The sequence below is a fragment of the Emericellopsis atlantica genome, assembly GCF_019669845.1.
Source record: "Emericellopsis atlantica unplaced genomic scaffold F5Z01scaffold_34, whole genome shotgun sequence".
Classification (NCBI taxonomy): domain Eukaryota; kingdom Fungi; phylum Ascomycota; class Sordariomycetes; order Hypocreales; family Bionectriaceae; genus Emericellopsis; species Emericellopsis atlantica.
Window position 1 is genome coordinate 88,958 of NW_025764736.1, and position 23,243 is coordinate 112,200.

The 23,243-nt window shown below is 53.1% G+C and overlaps 8 protein-coding genes across 8 annotated transcripts; 3 read left to right on the forward strand and 5 right to left on the reverse strand.

Moving 5' to 3' along the window:
* Positions 1-1,002: 1,002 nt before the first annotated feature.
* Positions 1,003-1,736, reverse strand: F5Z01DRAFT_640049 (uncharacterized protein; the record flags this gene model as incomplete). The annotated part of the gene is made up of 3 exons (XM_046262495.1): positions 1,003-1,069; positions 1,124-1,527; positions 1,551-1,736. The coding sequence occupies 3 exons, from the start codon at positions 1,734-1,736 to the stop codon at positions 1,003-1,005; spliced, it is 657 nt and encodes a 218-aa protein (XP_046114564.1).
* A 3,107-nt stretch (positions 1,737-4,843) lies between these two features.
* Positions 4,844-5,747, reverse strand: F5Z01DRAFT_351493 (uncharacterized protein). The gene is made up of 2 exons (XM_046259260.1): positions 5,346-5,747; positions 4,844-5,282 (listed from the first exon to the last, which is right to left on the reverse strand). The coding sequence occupies exons 1-2, from the start codon at positions 5,641-5,643 to the stop codon at positions 4,945-4,947; spliced, it is 636 nt and encodes a 211-aa protein (XP_046114565.1). The 5' UTR covers positions 5,644-5,747; the 3' UTR covers positions 4,844-4,944.
* Positions 5,748-6,180: 433 nt separating this feature from the next.
* Positions 6,181-6,953, forward strand: F5Z01DRAFT_665480 (uncharacterized protein). Its single transcript, XM_046264162.1, has 2 exons — positions 6,181-6,709; positions 6,758-6,953. Exons 1-2 carry the CDS (start codon positions 6,280-6,282, stop codon positions 6,931-6,933), a joined length of 606 nt encoding a protein of 201 aa, XP_046114566.1. The 5' UTR covers positions 6,181-6,279; the 3' UTR covers positions 6,934-6,953.
* Positions 6,954-8,245: 1,292 nt separating this feature from the next.
* F5Z01DRAFT_640053 (uncharacterized protein) lies at positions 8,246-10,703 on the reverse strand (the record flags this gene model as incomplete). The annotated part of the gene is made up of 3 exons (XM_046262496.1): positions 8,246-8,509; positions 8,556-10,014; positions 10,081-10,703. The coding sequence occupies 3 exons, from the start codon at positions 10,701-10,703 to the stop codon at positions 8,246-8,248; spliced, it is 2,346 nt and encodes a 781-aa protein (XP_046114567.1).
* Positions 10,704-12,197: 1,494 nt separating this feature from the next.
* F5Z01DRAFT_353698 (uncharacterized protein) lies at positions 12,198-15,043 on the forward strand. The gene is made up of 4 exons (XM_046259263.1): positions 12,198-12,497; positions 12,561-12,712; positions 12,769-13,842; positions 13,899-15,043. Exons 1-4 carry the CDS (start codon positions 12,333-12,335, stop codon positions 14,857-14,859), a joined length of 2,352 nt encoding a protein of 783 aa, XP_046114568.1. The 5' UTR covers positions 12,198-12,332; the 3' UTR covers positions 14,860-15,043.
* A 597-nt stretch (positions 15,044-15,640) lies between these two features.
* On the reverse strand, positions 15,641-17,784 carry F5Z01DRAFT_640055 (fungal-specific transcription factor domain-containing protein; the record flags this gene model as incomplete). The annotated part of the gene is made up of 6 exons (XM_046262497.1): positions 15,641-15,805; positions 15,861-16,065; positions 16,120-16,682; positions 16,731-17,026; positions 17,074-17,517; positions 17,574-17,784. 6 exons carry the CDS (start codon positions 17,782-17,784, stop codon positions 15,641-15,643), a joined length of 1,884 nt encoding a protein of 627 aa, XP_046114569.1.
* A 218-nt stretch (positions 17,785-18,002) lies between these two features.
* On the forward strand, positions 18,003-18,775 carry F5Z01DRAFT_354339 (uncharacterized protein). The gene has a single exon (XM_046259264.1). The coding sequence runs from the start codon at positions 18,168-18,170 to the stop codon at positions 18,627-18,629; it is 462 nt and encodes a 153-aa protein (XP_046114570.1). The 5' UTR covers positions 18,003-18,167; the 3' UTR covers positions 18,630-18,775.
* A 678-nt stretch (positions 18,776-19,453) lies between these two features.
* On the reverse strand, positions 19,454-21,925 carry F5Z01DRAFT_677618 (uncharacterized protein; the record flags this gene model as incomplete). The annotated part of the gene is made up of 3 exons (XM_046265374.1): positions 19,454-20,120; positions 20,181-21,629; positions 21,699-21,925. 3 exons carry the CDS (start codon positions 21,923-21,925, stop codon positions 19,454-19,456), a joined length of 2,343 nt encoding a protein of 780 aa, XP_046114571.1.
* Positions 21,926-23,243: the final 1,318 nt, after the last annotated feature.

The window sequence follows — 23,243 nt, forward strand, 5'->3', positions numbered from 1 at the left end:
CCTCCGAAGACATTGCACTCCTTACAGCATGATGAGGCAATCTATAGATGGATTCTTGAGCAGTGAGTTCTTCGCCATCAGAGTGGCTCAGCAATTGGGAAGAATCCAATACTGCAGGTTTATGGAATCGTTAAGGCCCCATGAGGTGCTATCTTCCGGACAACATTTACCGTTGTCTCAGTCTCCGTCATTGACGGCTTCATTGCGGATACCATTCAAGCCCACCAATAAGCCCCGTAAGTTCACCGGCCAGACCATTTGAACTAACTTGCTACCAAACATCGTCAGTACGAGGAAAAGTACGGCAGCAGTGGCAAAGCACTTCTACTTGATACATGGGCCACTGCAAGACTTGCTCTTGGACCATCTGAACCAAGTTAAATCGAGCACCTGTCGACCGAAGCTTTGCGCACTCTAGATCAGCTAAGCTCCGAGGCTACATGCTGGCGGAAACTTGATCTATTCCGTTGCCAGTCTTGATTTGTAGACTCAGTAGATGGGTGCCGCCCTGGATTCTGTGAGGTGCTTGTCGTTACCGCCTTCGGCCTGGTTGCCACGGGTTGGAAGGGTTATATGATTTGGGGGTGCCTTGACTGATCCGGGTAGCCCCTTCACCGGCGTGCATAAGATCGTCGTGCTTGTCTAGGAAGTTTTCTAGTTCTCGAACTCATCAAGAATGAGGAAACTGCTCAAGACGTCTCGGGACTAAAGCCTGACGCGAATGGTCATATCGGAGCATTCGTCGATTTCGCCGCCAAGAACGGCGAAGAACATCTCCAGTCTCCTTGGCGACACAAATCTGCATCACTCAAACGACAACGATCAGAAAGCAACGTAGTTAGTCTGTCTAAAACGGCCTATCCTGGAAAAACAGAAGTGAAGACAGAGGTCCGGGCTATAGCAAGAGCCCAGCGCAATCCCTGAGCCCAGAATATCAGAGGATTCGAGCCGCAATACGCTCTTCAACGATCAGAAATAACGAGTGTAGTACGTAGGCATACATTAAACATGAGTACCGTCCGTCCCCTCCGTTGTGTCGTGACGCTTGGCTTTAGCCCGTATAGTGACCCTTCATAAGTTTAGTTTCAGTTAGTAGCACCATATCAAGCATAGTTTTACTTACTTCCATGGCATCTGTTCGCTGCCTGGAGGGTCCTGTATAGTTTCGATGCCGTAGAACCCAAATGTTTGCAACAAGTTGTAATAGATATCCCTTTCGTATCTCCATGCAGGACAGTCGATCAGCAGCTTGTGCCTCTCACCACACAAACAATTTCGTCCAAACCATGCCAGATCGATGCATCCCGAGGGTTGCAGCAAAGTCTTAAGATGGCCTAAATCTGAAAGAGTACGGTCGGGGCTTTGTATATAGATGAAATCCAAACTCAATGAGAGTCCACGAATGGAAGTGACAAAGTGGCAATTCTCGGGCAGTTCATCGGAAACTGTTTGATTTGCCACAATGTGTACGGTGGAGGAAGAGCAAGTCTTAGCAGCATGACTTTCTAGGTCAGTAATATGCATAGACTGTAAAAGATGTGAATGCTCACATTCCCCAGAGCACAGGCCGTGCTCCAGCGCATAGTATTGTCTTCGGCTTGATTTGATGGGCGCCAAGCGCGGACGCTGCTTGCTCTGTAAGCGAGCATGCTTGCTCGTTGCGTGCAGTATCGTTCCCAAAGACCGTCTCGCCTCGTTCTCGTGGCGCGGATGCTGCCTGGTCGGTAAGCGAACATGCTTGCTCGCTGGGTTTACGTGGCGCGTTCTGGTCTCGGTAGTAAATAGGAAGACACCACCAAGAAAGGCCACTCATGGCGGAAAGAGTGTTGAGAATGAACCAGCTCTCGATGTGACTTTTGGCTTGGGACGGTCGAGCAACGGCCTCGCCCCGAGCCTTAAATGGAGATTTGGATGCATGTGTTTGTCGTCAGACCAGCTAGATCGGCATTGCGAGCGCGCCTGAACTCCCATGCCACCACAGATGTGACGCTCGGCTCGACGGGGGGCTCACGTACCCAATCTCTTACAGGGGATTAATGATATGGGCTTAGGAGAACGAGCATCGATGTCAATCGGCAGATTGCGTTCGCCCGCGCGCATCGCCCGGGAAGTATATCCAGGCCCCTGCCGCGGTCGGCAAAATTAGTGGCTACCAGCGCGAAGACAGTGTGGATCCACCGTCAGCCCGATACTGGGGTCCCTTCCACCAGGAGATGGTCTAGGATGTCCAACGTTGGTCACATTTCCCGCCTCTGGACGACGCCTGGCACATACTTCGCTATGAGCTGGCGTTGAATACGTCGTATACCTTCGACTGAGCTGGTAAACCTAGTCGGACCCAATCATCTCTTGGCGAACTCTTTTGTGACCTGTCGGGGTTTAGGGGGACGTCAAGGTGTATAAGTACGGAGCTGGTGTGAGCGGATCCTGTGGCGTATGATGCGAGCAATCCATCCGGGTGGAGAAGATAGACTCACAGGGATACGATAGCCCTGGTGGGGACGCCCCATCCGTCAGTACTTGACGATCTACATGAGCTTGGCACGGGACAATCGCACCTCGGACAGCATGCACCGCAGCGCGTTCGGAAGCTTGCCAGGGACTGACAGAGCGCGATGTGATTCGCGCGAACCAGGAACCCGCCACACCATGTTGTGAAAGCCCGTGACTTGGACGAATCGCAACCCTGCAATGCGTCCCTTGCTCTTCCGCTCAGTCTGCACGGGGCTGGCGCTCTCTTCTCTCAACACGGCAACGCATGGACCGGCTTAACCGCAAGACGAAGGAAATGTGACTTGCCAGTTGTCCGCGGCGGCTGCCTATCACTGACGTGGACCAGAGCCAGAAGCAAGGCGTGCGTCACATTATCCACGAGATGCGCGAGACATGCATTGATGCACCAGCGCCCCTGCGGCTGTCTCCAGTAATGCTCACCAGCCTTGACCTCACTCGTAGTGGTGCTTTTCCCTGATAGCCGCTGAATACAGGGCCGTCTCAGAAGCTTCCGTTGTTGTTCAGATAACCCCTTAGCAGGTCATCTGTTGCTCAAAACCAGCCAGTACCTAGCGCCTCAATCTCAACATCGAGATCTCTCACTCTTCTCCAAACATTTCGCAAAGCACCAGTACAGACTCCAGCATGTCCCGACGTTCTTTTCCGACTTCGAAGACCATTCATATCAACCCAAGCCGCCGTGGCAAGGATCATTTCATTCGATCTAGGCTCTCGACACAGAGAAGCCAGAACTCCGGCAACGGCCCCAGCACGCTCAATGTGGACCGCAAATTTACCAACGAACATTCTGGTGGCGATGAAGAAGAAAGTGCGATCGACGACGGGAGTGACACAGATTGGGAAGAGTCTTGCTCTCCCCTGGGCGATGAGCGTTTCCGGTCTCAAGGGATTGTACAGCTGTACAGCCGAAGTATTCATCAATACTCACTGAACTGCTTAACCGCGATAAGACTTCGGCAACAACTAATAGTGCGGGACAACCAGACTCCCAACCCAGCACCCTCCGCCCGTCTGGTACAACTTGCCCGGGGGAGACTGGTATCGACCTGACAGTGGCTGTCGCTCGCGAGCAAATTTTGGGCAGGGGGTACATCAAGAAGGACAAAAATTCCAAACCGGTCTCCGTGGATCCATATCCCTTCGAAGAAGACCCATTCTACGGCATGATAGTGTGGTGAACTCCTTTTACAACCTCTCACCAGAACAATCGCTCTTGTCTCGATACGATGGCTCGGGTATGTTCGCCAGCGTGATGGCAAATAGCAATGTATACTGTATGTTTTTTGAGAGCGAACAGGATGGGATGCGCAGAACAAAGCATTTCCCACGATCATCTGGTGACGGCCCCATCCTGCGAGTGGTACCAAGATAGTGATCTTATGAGAGTGATGTACAGAGGGAAGGATACGAGCGTGCACAAAGAGTTGTGATATACGTGTATAGCAATGATGCTATTGGGAGTCATGCTTGTGTTCCTGAATTGCAACTTCTCTGGCGAGGCTGCGTTGCCTTTGGAACTCCGTCGACTAGTAACCCGATCTCAAAGTCGATTTGTGTACTTCGCGTTGTCGTAGAGAGAACTCACGAGCCGGAAGCTGGTAGTTTGCTTTGAAGCCTGGAAGTAGATGTCTGTTCCTTGGGCTGAGGCTACATGAGTATCAATCCGACGGCTATTCCAACAGTCACGGCGCGTGGAAGTACAGAGGTGGCCACGGTGTTATCCTTCTACGTCAAGGTCATCGTGATCTCTCGCAGAAACCAACCTGATGCCTAGCTAAGACGGGTGATTTTTTGCGGAACCTGAGGCGGTCCGCCCGCGGGTGACTCGATCTTCGTCTTTCGATCCCACCATGACCGATGCTTGCAAGCCGGTCTGATGCCAGGATGTGATGTGCAGAATGAAGCCTTTTCCCTATCGTCCCATAATAGCAATGCACTCCGAAAGGGTTTGAATTTGTGACTAGTCGCATAGTTTCCAGTGAAGGTTGTCAGACTATGTAGAAAGTGTTGTAGTTCATATACAAATGGTCTTGCGTCAAAGGCTGTGGTTCAGTGTCCCTGAGCTACGCCCTTAGCGATCTTGCAACCACAGACGCAAAGTTGTGTGACTATTTCCCTAATGAAGCGGGCGAGCTTGGTGATCTCATTCTTGGTGTGGATTTGTGTATGCGGCGATATCTTACCCGGAAACTTGCGTGCCAACGATTTGTAACTCACTGCCAGAGGCTTCAAGAAACGGCAGCCTCCTGAGTGAGCTACTTTTGGGTATCTTGTGTGTATCAGTGATATGACTCAACGAATGCAAAATAAAAACGGCCTACCAATATAGAAGAGACGGAAGGGAGGGAGTGAAGAATCACAGATGTGACCATCAGGCAATAGATCGCCACGGAGCAATCCGAGGTGTATTCTCGCGGCAACATTCCGTCGTTAGAGAGCGATAGCCCGAATGCTATGACAGAAAGGAAGGTTGCCGAGCAGCCTAGGATGGTCCATATACCGCAAGCAACATCCAGTCTTGAAACTTCCCTCTGCAAGATCTGGCGCTTCAGACAAGCGCCTGTCTCCCGTACAAAGACGGTAGTCAGTAGTTCTATCGGCATTGGCGCGGTCAGAAGCAGATCCCAATGTCCTTCTGCAGCGCGCCAGCCGCCGAACGCGAGTATGAACAGTGTAGCGCCGACTGAAATAACAAAGAAATCTGGGAGCAACGATGACCTCTCGGTAGTTACGGAGTTGCTTATGTACGCAGCCATATAACGTGGAAGCTAGGACGCGTTAGATCGACCAATTCGTGACATTGAGCTCACTTACTGGGGTCAAAAAGAGACTGTAGACTGCCGCAATGCTCCATCCAGCGAGCGAACTGAAGGTTTCGTTGGTGTGACTGCGAGCTTCCGGCAGGGCCTTGCGAAATATGACAATTGACGTGAGTACGGCGCCGAGACCCAGTATCGCGAAGGAGAGGGACAGGATGCTGGCCACGCTGTGAAGTCCGTGGCCTGTAATGGACTCATGTGATTGTCTGCGCATCTGGCACAAGCCAACGATGGCGATGAGAAAAAGGATAAGGGACACAATTGCAGAGCCCATCAAGTTCGTGACTAAGAAAGTAAGGTCAGACTGCATGGCGAAGACAGATGAGCGAATGAGTAACGAAAGGCAAAGCTGAACGAGGGATGGCAAGGCACTGGGCGATGCTTTTATTAAAGGAAGTACTTGACTGCGATCTCACCACCGTCACCAATTCATAAAAATCAATGAGTGCACCAACAGGCGACACTGTGTCTTGCTGTGGTGGTTGTGATCATTGGTGGGGTGTACCTTGAGCTCGCTCATGAAGGTGTTAGCCTTCCACCCGCTACGAATATGCTCTTACAAGGATAGAATCGTTTGGAGGCTTCAATGCATATCACCTCCCCCAACCTGTTCATCACATCGAAAGCAGAGTGTATCGGCTAGTCGTTGGCTTGACGCTCATTGGGCACGACATTTGTCTCCACAGGGCTTCGGTGCAACCGCTTTTGGGCTAGTGGTATCACACTTCCTGAAACATGCAATTAACCGAAGGCCACCCTATTTCCCATCTATATAAAATCCACTCCCACTCCCACCACTGCCACTACCACTTCCACTTCCACTTCCACTTCCACTTCCACTCCCACTTCCACTTCCACTTCCACTTCCACTTCCACTTCCACTTCCACTTCCACTCCCACTTCCACCCCCACCCCCACTCCCATTCGCACGCCAACATTTTCCGTCATGTCGGAACCTTTGACAAAAGTTCTCGAGGGCGTCCAGACCCACTTTCAGCGCTACGAAAACCCTACCAAGAAGCAGGAAGACACCTTACGAAGGAATCTACCCGAGTTTAAGGAAAAGTCACACGATAAAGAGTCAACGTGGTTCAGGCATGAAAGAACTCGAAAAAGGTTAAAATACGTCGAAACTGAACTCGGTATCCCCGCGAAGTATTTCTTGATGCTTGCAATTCCACCTACTAGAGTTGCAGCGGAGGATATGAAGTTATTCTGTGATTGGTGGAAAGAACGCGATATCCCCGAAAACTTCCACAAATGGTTCAAAAGGACACAAGCGTCTGATCAGAGCGGTGCGTTTGTCAGACATGTTTCTAGTTCCACACTGATCGGGGTAGCAGATCAACAGCTTGTACCTGATATCGAGACGAGTGGTAGGTGCAATATAGGCTATGGCCTCAAACATTGCTGACATACCCAAGACGGATCCGGTTATGCAATCACTAGCGAAGACAGAATCATAAAAGCTGTAAAGGCTTCTAAGGGTGCTATGTTAACAATGCCTAGGCCTGAGGGCGCAAACCCATTTTTAACTATTACTTGCACAGAGTCCACGGCGTTATATCTGTTAGGGCAAATAGAGCAGACAGAAGAATGAGATAATAAGTATGCTAGCGCACTTCGCCGACCCTTTGTTGCTCAAAGCATATGTAATAGTAATGATCTTCAAATGGGACCACGACCAAATTCTCAGATTTTCCAACAGACGTGACAAGATGTATCCCTGCATAAACACGTACGTTTCCTGTCGCACGCAAGTCAACGACTATAGCAGTAATAGAGCCATCATTGACTTTTTTAACGTTGTCCTTGACTTCACTCCAGTTGATCGTGCTGCACGTCTTCCGTAACTAGCGAGATGTAAGCTTCCGAACACTGAAAATCTATCATCCGTAATATACCTTGTCCTCGCAATGTGCAAGGATTTGTTCATCTGAGATTCCTCGTCCTAACTCGAATTTGTCTGACATCGTAATGTTAGAGACGCTGGCTGGATAATGTGTCGGGGTGGTATTGAGAGTGGCAGAAATCCTGACACCTCGCGTTGAACTGTGGAAGCGGAAGTGGAAGTGGAAGTGGAAGTGGAAGTGGAAGTGGAAGTGGAAGTGGAAGGGGAAGGGGAAGTGGAAGTGGAAGTGGAAGTGGAAGTGGAAGTGGAAGTGGAAGTGGAAGTGGAAGTGGAAGCGGAAGTGGAAGCGTGTGTAGGCTACGCCATTAGCCACCCGCTTTTATTCAATCTAAAGGAGAGGACGAAGCTTGTCAGAGCAATGCAAATTTAAGCATGAGTTCCCTTGACAACTAGCAGTAAACTCCAAGGAAAATAGGCTCCATAGCTACGCGTGTTTTGATAGTTGCTATATGCCATGACAACTATTCGAGTCAGTGAGAATAACATCAAAATGCTGGACCGCAAAAACACTACCATTGTATAATCGTCCGGGAGAGGTTCATTGTGTGGCCGCATATCTAGCGGCCAAGCCATACCAACCATTTGAACCATGAATATTGGTCTGCACAATGTCCTAGGAAAGGGTGAGACGGGATAACAACCTGGTAAATGCAGTCTTCTGAGATGTAGTTGAAAAGCAAGCTAAAACCCAAGAATCCCTAATTGCTTTCTTTCCCCTGTTATCCATACTTCTATCCATCATGTCGACCCGTCAATCGAGCACAAGTCCTCCGAAGTCGAACAACCCAGGTAAAGTCGACACGGACAATGGTAACAGCGGCACACAGACGTACACCACACCTTGACTGACCGGACCAGAGCCTCAAGAAGTACAACAACCAGCCGAAGGAAGTCAGGAGCAAAGGGGAGGAGATAGCTCTGCTTGTGCTCAACCAAATCCCCTATACGATGACGCACTAGGGGACACGACCGAACTCACAGTCAAAGTTGAGAAGAGTGATTAGGGAGGACAAATAGGAATTCCGACGAAGATGTAGGACACCGCCTTTGGGACATAATATGTTGCGGGACCGAATATCCGTAGCCAAACGTTGGGTTCCCAATTGATTTCATCCGTGTTCGCTGTTTTCGAAACACATATACTAGATCCGGGCGGTGCGATGGTGGGAACGAGGACCACCATCGAATTCTCCTTGACAGTCACTGCCCCAGTCGTATGTTTCACTGACTGTCCGTTGATGGTGACCGTACCATCCTCGGTGCACTTCAAATTTCAGCGAAAGGCCGACTTTGTTAGAATAGCAACTTACTATTTGGTTCACGATTTGTAGGCAGATTGGCGAATGTAGTTCATGGCTCCAGTCATATTTATAACCAAGCGGAATGGGTGTTGGGTTGTTTTGCTGGCTTCCAGCCCGAGAAGCAGCACGCATTAGATCTGGCCGCAACAGGTCCATTTCGAAGCATTTTCTGCGGATGGCAAGAGGGAAAACACTGTTCTGTACCAAACGTGGAACATGGTCCTCCGTCAGCGTTACAGTGAAACGAGCCTGACTCTCCATGGCAGGTTTCGGTGGTTGGTCGCCGACTCCTTCGCCGGGAACTGCACTGTCGGCTGGCTTGCAAAGCTCCTCTGTGGGATGACGGGCGGCCATTGCGGCAGCGTGTAAAGTTAACAAAGACTGATAGTCGCAATGACCGCCATTTGTATCATCCCCCGTTTGTCCAGCGGACATATTCTGACGGTGCAGTAAATAGGGACGGATCGTACCAAGCACGCGATCATAGCCGTCAACACTCGGATGCCTGGAGTTCCTCTCATGCGTGTATACGGAACCGTCATCCTGTCTCGGCGCTTCGTGAAGGACTTGCTCGAAACACGATCCACGGGGCAAACATCTTTTTGGCTGTCCAGCCCAGAGATCATCTCCCAATTGACTTTCTTGATAGTCAGAGAGTGTAGAAGGCCCGTCATGCATGAATGGGGATTGTGCTGTGGCGGTTGTCTGCGCATGTCTGAAGTAATCAATGCCTTGCTGACTCCTCCACTCGGCATTTCGGAGGGCCTCGGCGGCCTCACGCGCGGCTACACGCACGGCGTCACGCACAGCGTCAAATCCCCTTTGTCTCGTCTGCGTCTCCATAACACGAGCGTCAACTGGTGCAGGAAGTTGATGATCTCCAGAGAGGCCCCAGTAGTTGAATGCTGACTGCTGTGAAGACTGAATAAGATTCGCTCCGGACGCGGATGGCACTGGCCGTTGGCGCATTTGAAGTCCCGCGTCGGTTATACCGCTTGACGAGTCCATCCAGAACGACTGGGGAGGCGAACCAGTCGTCGCAATCTCGGTGTGCGGGTTCCCCGTCGCCGGCGTGGCCGCAATGTCATCGCGGGGATGGCAAGGAGCGAGAGACCGCACGCTGTTGTCCGTGGGAGCAACAGGACGATCGGGGTCGAGCTCTGCCCGGGGACGTTTGGGAAGAGACAAAGGCACACTGCCGAGGCTGCGAGGTCGCTTCTGCGGTTTGGATGCTCGGGCTCGACCGATGCGGAGCTCAGATCCATTTGAGAGAATGAAGACGCCAACCCTGGCCTCTTCGTCCACGGGCCTCCCCGCATCGTCCCACATCTTGAGCTTGCAGCAACCTTCCCACGGTGGTAGCTTCCCATCTTCCCAGTATGGGTTGTCTTTGGTCTTTGGCAGCTGCAAATTGGCGCACCATCGCTCAAAGTCATGTTCGCAGTACACGCCTTCGAAGCCGAAGATGCTGCAAAGTTTCGTAAAGCTTCGGAATGTGAGACGGCAGGACACTAGCGTTGCTCAAAAAACTCACTCGAGATGTGGGAACCAGAATTTGATAAAGAAGAAAACGCAAGGCGGGGCCCCGGCCTGCACCTCCTTGGCTTGCTGCTCGTCAGGAGACATAGACGCGGCCGTGCTCAGTGTCCAGTCTGTCGTATCTTGCCACGACTTCCAATCTGTGAGAAAATAAGCAACTGTAGATAGCAAAATATCGGACGACACACTAAAATACAGATCTTCCCATGGCCGATGCCACTGAGCCTTGCCGTGCAAAAGGGGTTGAAAATAACTTCTCGGAGCAGAACTCGCCCTCGCCTTGACCTTTTTTTCACGTGCTTTGTCGCCCCGTGCTGCTGGACGGTCTGGCGTCTTCGCCCTCCAGAATCCAAAGTCCAGCAACAAGTCCTGCGCATCTTGCACATTCCTCTCGTAATCATCGTGCTCAGTCCACGTCGGGGAGTATAATGCGTGAGCACAAATGATAATCGTGCGGTCGAGGTAGTTCTTCCGTTCAATGCGCGGCAGCTCGGGGCCCAAGGCGAGGGCCCGAAGCGTCCCTCGTATACTTTCTTTGTCTGAGAGTCCGTGAGCGCGTCTCTGATCGGTCCATAACTGCTCTTCTCCTTGCGATTCGAACTTGATGACGGTACCCATGGTTGGCTCTTGGGACGTCGTTGCGCGCGAAAACGTGGCAGTCGTCCAATGACGTGGTCGGGCGGAACAACATGATTCCGCCCCTTGATACGCCCAACATGCGTATCACAGGGCACGTACCATGAGATACCGTCCTCCATATTCAAGACGCCTCAAACTAGCCCATGGCCGCCAAGTTGGATACGGATGATCGAAGCGTCTACTGCGACACTCGTGATTGAGCTGGTACAGGGTAGGTGGAGCTGAGACGTTTGAGCTTGATGAGTCGTCATCTTGGAACGCCCGGACTGGTGCATTGAACATTCCAAGTCGAAGTCGAACTGTCCGCGCCTCATGTTCACTTCGAGCATTCTACAGCCGTGTTTGATTGAGCACACTTGACTGCAGGTCGGCGGGCGTACTCTAAGCGATACCGAAGCTTGAAATGATGAAGGGCGCTTCCGAAAAGTTGCGGATGAGTTTGGGATGCGTAGTCGCCGCTCTGACGAGAATTCATAAGAAGGAGACTAGATGGTGGCCCGACCGCCATCGTGTGACGCATTCAATTCGCCAACCTATAGGACAATTTGTCTCCCATGAGTCGCTCATTCGCAGTGGTCCACTCGGTCTAGCGCAGGCGCGAGGAGGTTGTCCAGATACCCCCTCCAAATTCGGTCTAGCGCAGACGCAAGAAGGCTGTCCAGATACCCCCTCCAAATTCGGTCTAGTGCGGACGCTGTCCAGATACCCCCTCCAAATTCGGTCTAGCGCAGACGCAAGAAGGCTATCCAGATACCCCCTCCAAATTCGGTCTAGCGCAGACGCAAGAAGGCTGTCCAGATACCCCCTCCAAATTCGGTCTAGCGCAGACGCAAGAAGGCTGTCCAGATACCCCTTCCAAATTCGGTCTAGTGCAGACACTGTCCAGATACCCCCTCCAAATTCGGTCTAGCGCAGACGTAAGAAGGCTGTCCAGATACCCCTTCCAAATTCGGTCTAGTGCAGACGCTGTCCAGATACCCCCTCCAAATTCGGTCTAGCGCAGACGTAAGAAGGCTGTCCAGATACCCCTTCCAAATTCGGTCTAGCGCAGGCGCAAGGAGGCTGTCCAGAACCACCCTCCAAATTCGGTTAAGCGCAGGTACCAGCCCTTACGCGTTCACGATCGCCCGCCAGAGAACCGAGTGACCAATGGACAATATAATGAGAACAATGGCGGAGATGGTCGAATCAAAAGTAACAGCCACTAGCACACAGGTGTGGTGAGGCAAGAACGTGCCCAGCAGGACGCACCACCAAGGGTCACGAGTTGATGCGGCGCCGGACTTGAGAAGCTCAGTGTCCATGTTTCGCGTACGTATTGGCACTGTGCACCGCATCAAGACAACACTATCCTCACCCTCGGACCAAATTCTACTGCGGACTCAAACTCCAAGCCCTCGCCGCTCGAGAAAGACCGCCTTCTTTGCTCCTTAGATCTTCCGCCTATCGTCGCAATCATCACGAACAAGAACAAAAGCAGCAACAGCATTGCCAACTGTCGCAAAGACGCAGCGGTTCCCACTTCGATCGTCTGCGTTGCCCAGACTTGTCTGGGGCTCCTCTACCAGCACTTTGACTTTGCATCGTGGCTACGAATCTTGTGCTCCAATGAACGGTGGCTGCCAGCAATGCCCGAATGCACACACAGGCCCGTCGCATCTAGCGTATACCGTCTACGCTCCCGATCCAGCGTGGCAAGGACGTCCCCCCGGCATCCTCCAGGAACAAGCCCCGACTGATTATGCGACCCAAACCGCAAGATACCACGACGAAGTGAGCTACTATTCACTGCCATCGCCGGTCGACATGCCACAGTCGTGCCTACCTAATGGCCAGTCGTCATGCGCGAGGGAGAAGAGACGCAAGCGAGCGTCGCTGGCGTGCGACTGTTGTCGCAAACACAAGGCCAGGTGCGATGAGCAAAAGCCATGCCAGAGGTGCCAAGATTTAGGTCTAACGTGCAAGTATCGAGAAACCTTGCCTCAGGCGTGCGTATTGTCCTCTGACCGCGTGTGAACTTGTTAGTAACGTTGACCCGTATCAGGAAGATGCAGATCGAACGGACACTAGATACGTTGCGCGACCTCATGGGGAAGATCGAAGGGAACGTCGAAATACTTGTCAAAACTTCCCAAGACATAGACTATCGGTTGTCCAGGCTAGAGAATCGGGTCACGGATCGTCCACCTGGCCCGGTGCCTCCGCAACCAAATCACCCGTTCTCGTATGCCGAAGGCGTCGAGATAAGGTACCTGGTCTCTCCTGGCGAGCCTGCGATTCCCACCGATCACACCACGCGGGCTGACTCTCTATTCGAATGGCCTTCTATCCAGGCTCTGACCGAGTCTTCTTTTGCGCAAGGGGGCATCAATGTCAGCGGGTATCCCATCGGCCTCGAGCAGCGGCGAAGGCCACTGCTCAAATACGATTGCGGCGTGGACTCTCATGCGCAACGGAACGACTGCGGTCTGACCGAGAGCGACGCCGCGACTTCTGATGATGCATCACCGGCGTCTCCTCTCCATTCAGACGACTTTAGCGATCTAGGACCTGCAGTCTGGTCGTATGTTGCCAGTTTCAAAGCGCATATACTCAACATGCATCCCATCCTGGACGTGGACATGGTAGATCAAAAAGTCCGCGACTTCTTGGTATCAGTACCGCCGCGGTCGACGAGGGAACACGCCGCACGACCCTCATTCGCCATTCCCACCCCGCCTCCGACACAAGTCGAAGTGGCCGGAGTCAAGAGAAAGAGAACAGGCGACCTGCAGCCGCTTCCTACGGCGTCAGGAAGGTCTTGGAAGCCCAAGAGGTCTGTTCCGAATGCCCTGGTCTTGATCATCCTCGCCCTCGGCAAGATTTGCCAACACCGGGAATCTGTACCTGGTGCAGGGTGCCATGCCAACGCCGAAAGTTCGTCTGCCAGCCGCATGGTCCCGGGCCTAGAGTACTTTGCCTACGCCTTGGACATTCTTAACGAGACCAAGGCTGCCAGCATGGATGAGGTCCATGCCAACATCTTTGCTGGACTCTACTACGGGCAACTGAATCGACCCCTAGAGAGCTATGGCTCTATCTACCGGGCTGGACAGAAACTCCAAGTGATCATGAACCCGTGGGTCATTCACGATAAATCCCTGTGTAACAAGATTGAAATTAACATTGCTCTAGGAGACTCGAGACGCTGCGCGATTGCATGAAACAGAACAAGTCGCCCACCGAGCCCCATGACAACCATCTCGTGTTTGCCTTCTGGACATGCCTGCAGCTGGAGTCCGACCTGCTCGCTGAGCTTCCCCTGAAACCGTCCGGCCTGCTCTCGCTCCACGAAGACATCCCCCACCCGGACATGTGCCTCGTCTACGGCTACGAACAACGCGTTCTCGAAAGCTACTTGGGCCAGATCTATCTGCGCAAACATTTGAATAGAATCCATCGCCATCTCTACACACCAGGGCGTCCAGACACTTGTCAAGATCTGTTCAAACAAGTGTCAACACTAGCGGAGGCAGTCTCTGATATGCGCTGGGTTCCCACGAGCTACGAATTTGGCGGAGATGACCCTCCAGCGACCGACATACTAGCGGCGCGTTTCCGTGCCAAGTACTGGGGCACGCAGGTGCTCGAGTACCGGCCTTTTGTTCACCATATCTTACACCTCCCACACGCGCCTCCGCAACATCCGCGCAGACCCAATTGCGATATCATTCAGGGAACCACTAGTCCGGACATCGACAACGGGGCCAAGTCAGCCAGCGACATTGACCCTTCTTTGATTGCTCAAGCCAGTCAGGGCATCAAGGCCTTGGTGGAGAGCACGCGGGCTTTCCACAACATCGAGGGCGGCCGACCCATCATCACCAATGTTTTCGGCACTGCGCATGCACAGTGGGGCAATGTGTTGGTTCTTTCCGCCGCATTCAGGAATCCAGTCTTGCAGCAGTTTATCAGCGAGGAATTGCTCAAAGATCTCTTCGAGCGCACGATGTGCTTTTTGCGCCAGTCTGCCACAAGCGGGAGCACTCTGCTCGAGGACTTGCGTGTTCTCGAATGCGTGTATGGAGAGCTCTTCACAAGCAAGCCTCGGTGGAGCTCCGGCGTCCCGTACGAGAGCGCCATACCACACAGATAGTATTGGCAATAGTCAGCTAAGTCAACATATTTGGGACAAGGCAGAACGGAGCGACATCGGCAAGCGCTGTTCTCTGGTGAGGTTCTCGGGATATCGTATTTGAGTTAATATATAGTCCGAGGCCTTTGGTAACAGCTTGTACCCTTCCCAGAGTGTGCTCGACTGGAATAATCCCACATCAAGGACGCGACTCCTTGTTATATCAGCCCAGGAACGCAGCAGTATAGAAACCTGCTAGTTAGAACAACGGGCAGAGCGTGCCGCCATGGAGTCTAGATGGTCCAGCGCGAGCAGCTCTCGCTCTGTCTATCGATACCATGTTGATCAGAGATGGTCTTGATGCAGTGGGAGGAAAGGCGCTGCTCTGATGTCTGCGCAACATGCCGACTACCGAACAGCCGATTCCACCAGATGCCGAAGCCACGCACAAGCTGGCCGTTCAGGTCATGTGTTCGCGCATGTGTCAGATATGAATGTCTCTTGCTATGTAGAGCAGTGTCTCTTGGCGGACACGGAAGCCAAACGCAGCCATGACTTGAGTCAAGGGCGGAAGGAGCAACGGACTGCAACACGAAAAGAAAGGTTCGAGGTGGTATGGACGAAGAGCTCGAGTACCGCACTAAGACAGCGTCAGCACAGCTTTCGACTCGGCACCGAAGCCATGATAGACAGAATGGGCCACTGCCAAGACGGTGTTCGATATCTATCACAGTCTCGTCACGCGAGTTAAATTATCCTTTCGACCTTTAACATGCGATATTTTTAACTTCTCCATTCAGTGTCAAGTCAGGCAGAGGATGAGCTGTTGCTTCTCCATCTCGGCAACTAAGCCTTCCCACCATGGGTCTCTTTGCCACAAGGACGCGCAAAGTTCGCCTGGTCTCCAAGCCGGCAGGATATCCCATCTCCAAATTGTGTGGAGGGACTCGTACAGAGGTGGAACCGTCTAGAGCAAAATCATCAGAACAACGAAAACGCATTATGTGCTGGGAAAGACATACACTTCGCGTGGAGGTTCTGATTACCCCTTGAAACCATGCGACAGCCACTTCTCTATGCCTTGGCTCAGTAGCGAGTAGTCCGAGATAGAAGACTGGGAACAATGGTGCTTCCGCGGTGAAGAGATTGCCGTGGGTGGGCAAAATGCTAACACATGTAGATAGCTCTTCCAACGTTTTTGAGACATCAGGATACCACCTTGGTAGTCTGTCAACCTGTTAGGGCAAGATGCTTGTGCGGAGCTGATCTGTTCGAACCTACCTGAGCAGTCGGCATTGGGCGTAGAGCCTGACCCCGAGCCGGTATGCTTCAGCTGATACGTATCTCATGTCATCAGCCGTTGCAATCGCTTTTGACTCCTGGCGTAGCTTCTTTGGACGCTCTGGTCGCATCTCCTCGATGCCTCTCATAATTCTTTCTAGTTGTGGAATGATGCCTTCGCGATCACCGCCATAGGACATGACTCCAGACCAATGCGTTATCTGCTTTATGAGCCCGAGCAACCGTCTGCACATACCCAGACCGCCCTCAACCCGATTTTGCTCTTCTTTTGAGCCGTATACCAGCCACCTGAACCGCTTCGCTGCTCTCGTTCTGTCGTACGTTGAGCCCTGGCGCGCAGGTTCCAGTGGACGCATGGTCTCAGCTATGGAAATGCCACGGGCAACAAACTTGCAATGAGCGGCTCGTAGCGACGTCATCTGCACATTTGGTTGGTATATCGGGTCGGGAATGTGGCTGTCAAGGAGCTGCTCGCAACAATAGAGGGCCTCTAACCAAGGGCAGTGCTCGGACATCGCTTTGCGACGTTCGGGAAGGCTGACCTAGAACAATGTAAGTTCGGGTAGAGGTCTGATGGGGTTCATGCCTACATCCTGGGTCGCTAGAGCAATGAGGCTCGTCAGAATGCAGTCGAGCTGAGCGGGGGAGAGAGTTTGCCCGGAATTGTATTGCTTGAGAGCAATGTCAATACCTTGTCCAGCAACGAAAAAGAGCTGGTTGGCATGTTGAAAGTTTTTTTCTGACGGTAGATTGTCCAACAAATGGACTGCCGCAATGCTCATGAAAGCGTGATAGACGAATCGATTCTGACAGACGTATAGAAAGTCTCTCAGCCATGGATTGTCATCTTCTCGGAGACTGCGACCTGGTATCCAGTTTCGGCGATCTGTCAAAGTAAGCGATGTCCCTTTGCAACTTTGCCATAGAGCTTACAAAATGTATAAAATATAATTTCTGTGGGACTGCCGCGCTCAAGGATTCGCTTCGTCACGGGATCGGGGGCGAACGGGTTGAAGCCAAGGCATCTCACGCTGTCCATCAACTTGTCACAATGTGCAGCCTCCACAGAAGAAATTTTCTGTCTCCAATTTTGGATATCTGTCGCGGTGCGGTGGTCTCGTTTCAACTGAGCTATCGGGTCATGCGCCGTTCGCGATTTGTCGCCAATCTGGTGTACCGGATATTGCTTTATTGGATTCCTATCACTGCGCGGCAATTTTTCGTTTCGATCATACTTGACGCACCCTGACAAGGACTGACTTCCAGGCTGGAAAGATGGGTCTAGTTCAAAGCCTCCGAAAGGGATTACAGTTTTGAAAGGATTTTTGAGCCTTCGACGGATATGCGCTGTCGGGGGTTCACTGGTGCTGTTTGGGTCTAGGAAACAATTAGGAATCACACACGCGCACTAGACCTGTTTGACCTTTATATACCATAATAAACTTGGACGGGAAACGTGGTAGATCCACCAGGGATCGGAAAGGGCAGATAGAATATTCGAGATGCCGCGGCAGACGTCCTCGGGCACTGAGGAGTGGGTAACGCAGTCCACTCCGGTGGATATGCCGGCGGTTGAGAGTGAGGTCCAGGTGCGTGTGGCGGAGAGGATGTGGCAGCGTGCTCTTGTACACTCCCATCAGCCATCATGTCTTTAGTGAATGAAGCAGGTCCTGTAAACTGAATTGCGTTGGTGGCGAACGGTCATGGCTCATTTTTCGCCCCGCTTTGTTCGATTATATGAAAATGATGCGCCCTGATCTGCTTGCCGTGTCAGAAAATCGTCACCCTATACGGTTTGCAAAGCTCGCCCACGGTTCTTCCTCGGTAAGACAAGAGATGGGGCTATGTTAAGGACTTTTCTTCTTCTCAGGGCCAGCCAGGCATCGATTGAACCATTGAACGACTTCAAACCGAGATGATAAAGCGTGCATATGTAAGTAGCATCTGAACAACACTAGCCGGCCAGTTGAAGAGCTGGTGCTCCGTATTCGCCATGGCCGAATGAGGCCACGGGGCATCCAGTCCACATGGAGAGAGTAAGTGAGAAAGAGGCAACAGGAACGTACAGGAGTCCTTGGTTCTATATGTTCTTGCTTGTCCAGGTCTACGCGGGGGTCGTCGCCAGATATAGTGTCCTTGCGGGCGAACAAACAGAGGTTCTGTCGTGTAGTCTGGGCGTTGTCGGTCGTATCAGGCGAGAAGTATGTGATGATTGCGTCGCTGAGGAAAAGACTCGAAAGGTCGTCGTGATCGCTGTGTCGAAGGAAGCAAGAGAGGGTTGTTATTGTCGAAGAAGTTGGACCATGCATGATACTGAGAAAGGAAGACCCAAATGGGTCAGCTCGTTGCCCTTGGTTCCACCCCTGTGTCTTATCCCGCCCTCGTTTCTTTTCGCGGTCGGTCTCACAACCCCACTCGTCCATCACGCATGCGCTCGCTCTTTGACCACCTTAACATCACCAGTAGCGTTAGCCCCCACAACCTCTTGAGGAGACTCTGGGTCGAACATTGAAAAGCCTGAGATGACACAACCGGACGAACGAGAGCAGAAGGGCCAAATAATGGACACTATTGTGGTAGATTCATCGCCAGATTGTCCGAGCCCCGTGGACGCCCCTGAAAACTCTTCGTCGGCACTAGAATGGATAGTGCACGCAGCACTTGACGGGCGCTGGAGTGTCCAATCGTTGCTGGCATACTGGAGTCGTGATTACATGCCCGGCCTCGTCTACGTGTATTTCTCAGCGGCTCACCAAACCCCTGACACGCCCCATCCATCGGATGCTGTGCTACTCACACCCCATGCTAAGCCCCACCAGCTGTGCTACTGACCCCACAGTAGTCGGCATGCCTAGTCCCCTTGTCGTCTCCACAGGCCAGTGTGTCGGGCACTTGGCGCGCGCTGTTTCCCTCAGCCACCTCATTCCCGAATATCAGCCCAAGCTTATCCGTAATTTTCGGCGGTTCTCAGATGGAATCTTTGGTGCACAAAGATCCCTTTTCAAGAAGGGCGGCAGTTGTAGACACTTCAATTTACTACGCCTCCAGTAGAACTTGCATCCAAAATGTTGAATATTTCTTCATGCGTCCTTAAGGAAGCAAGTGACTTGTCTTCCCCAGCCTCGTGTGGTTCTCGACCAGCGTTCGAAGCGGAAAAGCGGGCATTCGCCTTGCATCAATGCCCACAGCCCTACAGTAGCGTCCACACACTGGCTTGCAGGATTGAACGTACGCTCAGGATAGGTAGTGGCATTTGAATGCATACTCTTCGAGGTCTACTTACCGCCTCCGGAACCTCCTACTCTAAGCACTGTCATTTGTTACAAAGCCGTCCTGCAGCGCCGAATTTCTCCAACGACACATCAAACACCAACCAATCGCCCGCCTTGCTCAGCCGCATCGCAATCCACAAGATGCGTTCCACGCGCAGGTCGACGAGGGACCGACGTTCAAAGTAGCGCTCCTCAAACTCCACCTTGCTGTTCCGGAACCAGTTCATGGGGAAGTAGTCGTCCGTATACCATAGGCCGCGCATGGCATAGTCCTCCGGCAGCGGGCGTGTGGGCTGCTGCTCGCCGTGGGAGCCCGGGAACGTCTCCTCGCGGAACTGCGGGTTGCTCTTGTTGTTCCGCGCCGTGAAAAGCCAGTAGTTGAGCATGTCGGCGGTGAGATCCCACGGGAAGCGTTCTGCTATACGCGCCATGGCGGCTGGGTACTTGGACACGTGTAGTAAAAAGGTCAGGATCGTGTGCGCAAAGGGTAGCGTGTTGGTATCCCCCGTGCGTCGGATAGCGATCTCGTAGACCTGGGTTAGAAATGTCAGGGACACGTCAAACTCGGCGCGTGTGGCTTCGTTGTCCTCCACCACCGGATCAGTGGGTTTCTTGAGATGGTCGGGCATGACGCTCGCCCTGAATTCGTTGCCATTTTGATGCCAGTACCCAAGCGGGTTGCATGCGATGGCGATGCCTGTTTGGTATCTATGTCCAAGTGGTCAGCCAACAGGTTAGATCACACAGCAAGAATAAAAAGTTACTCACCCACTCTCTAACCAACGCTTCGACATCATGGCAATGTGGGTGTCGAGGCTGCGCAGGTAATACGCCTGGGCCTCGTCAAGCAGATCCTTGTGCTCCCCCGTGAATAGAATGCCAAAGACTAGCGCAAACGTCATATCGACCATGCGATGTTTATGGATCGCGTTGTCCGAGGAGGATGCGGCACCCCGCTCCTCCTCCGCGTCGCCGTCCTCGTCGCCCGTAGCTTGCTCGCTGTCACCCGTGGTCACCAACCGTATATCGCGCCGGAACCAGTCCGACGTGGCCTGTCCGAACAAGGGGTCGTACAGCTTGCGGATGCTCGCGCGTGTGCCCTCAAAGGGCTGCAGCACGCACAGCGACTTGGCCCAGTAGAAGAGCTGCGGCACCACGAAGTTCCGGTCGAGGACCGCAAAGTGATGGTACAGCCTACCGACGTGCGGTAGCTTGTCCGAGGTGCACATGTACCACGTCCGGGATACACCCTCCCAGTGCTCGCGGACCTCCTCCTTGTTCTCAATCGCATAGCGATAGCGAGCCAGATCACCGAGACACTCTGTCCAGGTGTCCTGGAACAGCGGGTTGGTCTCTCGGAGCAGGCCCAAGAGGCCGTATGCCGTGTACAGGAAGCACACCAGCGGTTCGTACGCGTCAGGCAGGCGAGTCCTCAGCAGCTCGAGGTATTGGTAGATGCCAAATTGCCACAGCTTGGCCGGCATATCCCTCTCGACGGGGATATATGTGAGCGTGTCTTGCCCAGCTGGATCTTGACACGCCATGAGCAAGTCGTAGTGGTTGTTTAGCAAGGCCCGATGCTCAAGCCACTGCAAGTGCCATTCTTCGGCGGTGATTTTGGCGTCGGGTGTCGCTTTCTTAGCCGTGGTCCATTTCGTGCACCGTTCTTGACCGTCCGCGATCATCTTGGAAATCTTGGTCACCTCGGCAGCAAGCTGCGCCGGCGTCATAGGCGTGGTGAACGGTTCGTTTTCCTGCACGCTGTTGGAGACCTGCGGCTTCTCCTGTATAAATGACCGCACATGGCCTTGCGCGAACGTGGTCAGGGGGGCTGGCCTCGGCTGAGCCGCTGGGGGTGGTCGAGCCGTCCCCCCCCTTGAAGCGCCGCGCCCACGGCCTCGCGTGGCACTGTCCGTCGCAGGGTCGAAGAGTTTCCGCCCAGAGGCCGGTGCGCGATGGATGCCCCGCGAGAACTCCTCTGGCGAGTCCTTGAGCGCCTGCTGACGTCCATTGGTCGCAATAGGCGTGGACGGTGAAGAAGGGCCGTGACGAGGGCTGCCCCGGGTCAGCGGCGGAGATCGTAGCCTCTTGACGACCGGCTCGTCATCATTGGCGTCTCCTGACGCCGGGCCTGGCTCATTCGACCCAGCGCTCAAGTTCTGCCGCTTCCGCGTAGGCTGCGGCTGTTGTCTTTGCGCGGAGGAGCGCGTTGCCGACCTGTTGCCGCCTGGATCAGCCAAAAACATAACACCCAACAACTTAGACCAGCGCAACGCAAGCACTCACGTGTTAGAAGCGTTCGGGTTCATCCTCGCAAACGCGGCTTCGACCACCGCCGTGTCCTGGGCGAGATCCCTATGTTTGGCCTGCACGTGCTCGCGGAACGTCTCCAGGCTCTTTGGAATCTCTTCCTCACACAGCGAGCACTTGACCCTGCGATCTCGCCTCCTCAGGTGGGCAATCCAACCGTCGGAGACGCCCGTTGCCGCCGCCCTCTCATATCGGGCGCTCATGACCTTGGCAGGCCGGCTCTGCGACTCAAAGATCTACTCCGAGTTCAGTTTACAAAGCCGCTGGTTCGAAAGCTGTTGGCTGGTGCGTACCTGCGAATCAGCTGGGCGTCTCTTCGCGTTCTACCGTCAGCACAGCGAGCGCGGCTCTACCCTGCATCGCGCGTGAGCAAGCTGGTGATCATGTCTGCAAGAGGTTGGGGCGGCCGGTCTCATGAAGATAGGTTGCCTGTGAAGAGATTTGTCTGGAGTGAGTAGCAATACGTACCTAGTGGCCGCGGCTAAGCCTTATTTATAGGCGGCAATTATCGGAAAGGTGAGCGTCTCGCTCAAGGGCCGTAGTAGTTGCAAGCGATGTCGTCCTCGTGAAGCCTAGAGCGCACTGAAAGTCAACAGGACTGGATAGGACGACGCGGGTTGATGTGCACTTGGAAGGCCGCTCCAGGCCACTGCGAGCGAATATTTAGTATTTAGGTGGTCTAGGGAGGGCACGTTCTTGATTATTTATACGTCGTGACTGTACCCAGCCTTAGTAGAGTGGTTCGCAAATGCGAACTATATGTACATTAAAAAAAAAAAAATTAAGGCAATCCCTGACTGCATATCTTACCGACATTGCACGCATTAGTGATTCCACATGGGCCAGCATTGCTGTGCTTGCTGACGACAGATCATCGACGTATTGCAACGATACGAAGATACCGGGCGTTAGATATGCGCCTCTACTGCATAGCTCTACTTCAGCCTCCCTGCTATCCTTGAAAAATGGAAGCCACGTCTCACTGGTCAATGTTTCGACCGACAGGGAGCCCAAGCGCCCCGTTGTCTTCCAGTCCTCGGACCTCCTCAGCTCTCCGTCCAGTGTCGACGGCCTTGCACGTTCACTCAAAGACATGCCATCACAGCGGCACTCTCGAGCGAGGAATCGATCACTTTGGGAGGCTGGTCGGCGTCAGCCACACACCAGACCTGAGATCAGGTGTGCCTGTCGTAACCTCGACACGCAACCGCCTCGCAAATGTTCCGAGCCTACTATGCGATGTCCAGCCACTTGAAGATGGCCTCCAGGGGTCGCGTGCTGATGGGACTCCATTGGCAATGGATCTTGTGTCCACAGCATGCACTGCGCCGTACAGGTCTGTGCCCGAAAAAAGCAGATTGCCGTCCTGCACCTGTGAATCACACTGAGATGGCAGAATGAGGCTATTCGAACTTTGGAAGTGATATTTGTTCACCCATGCAGGCCAGCAATGCAACGCAGCCTCCCCTGTCCAGGACACCATGTCCAAAGCCCTACTTATCCCACCCCCCCTACGCGTGC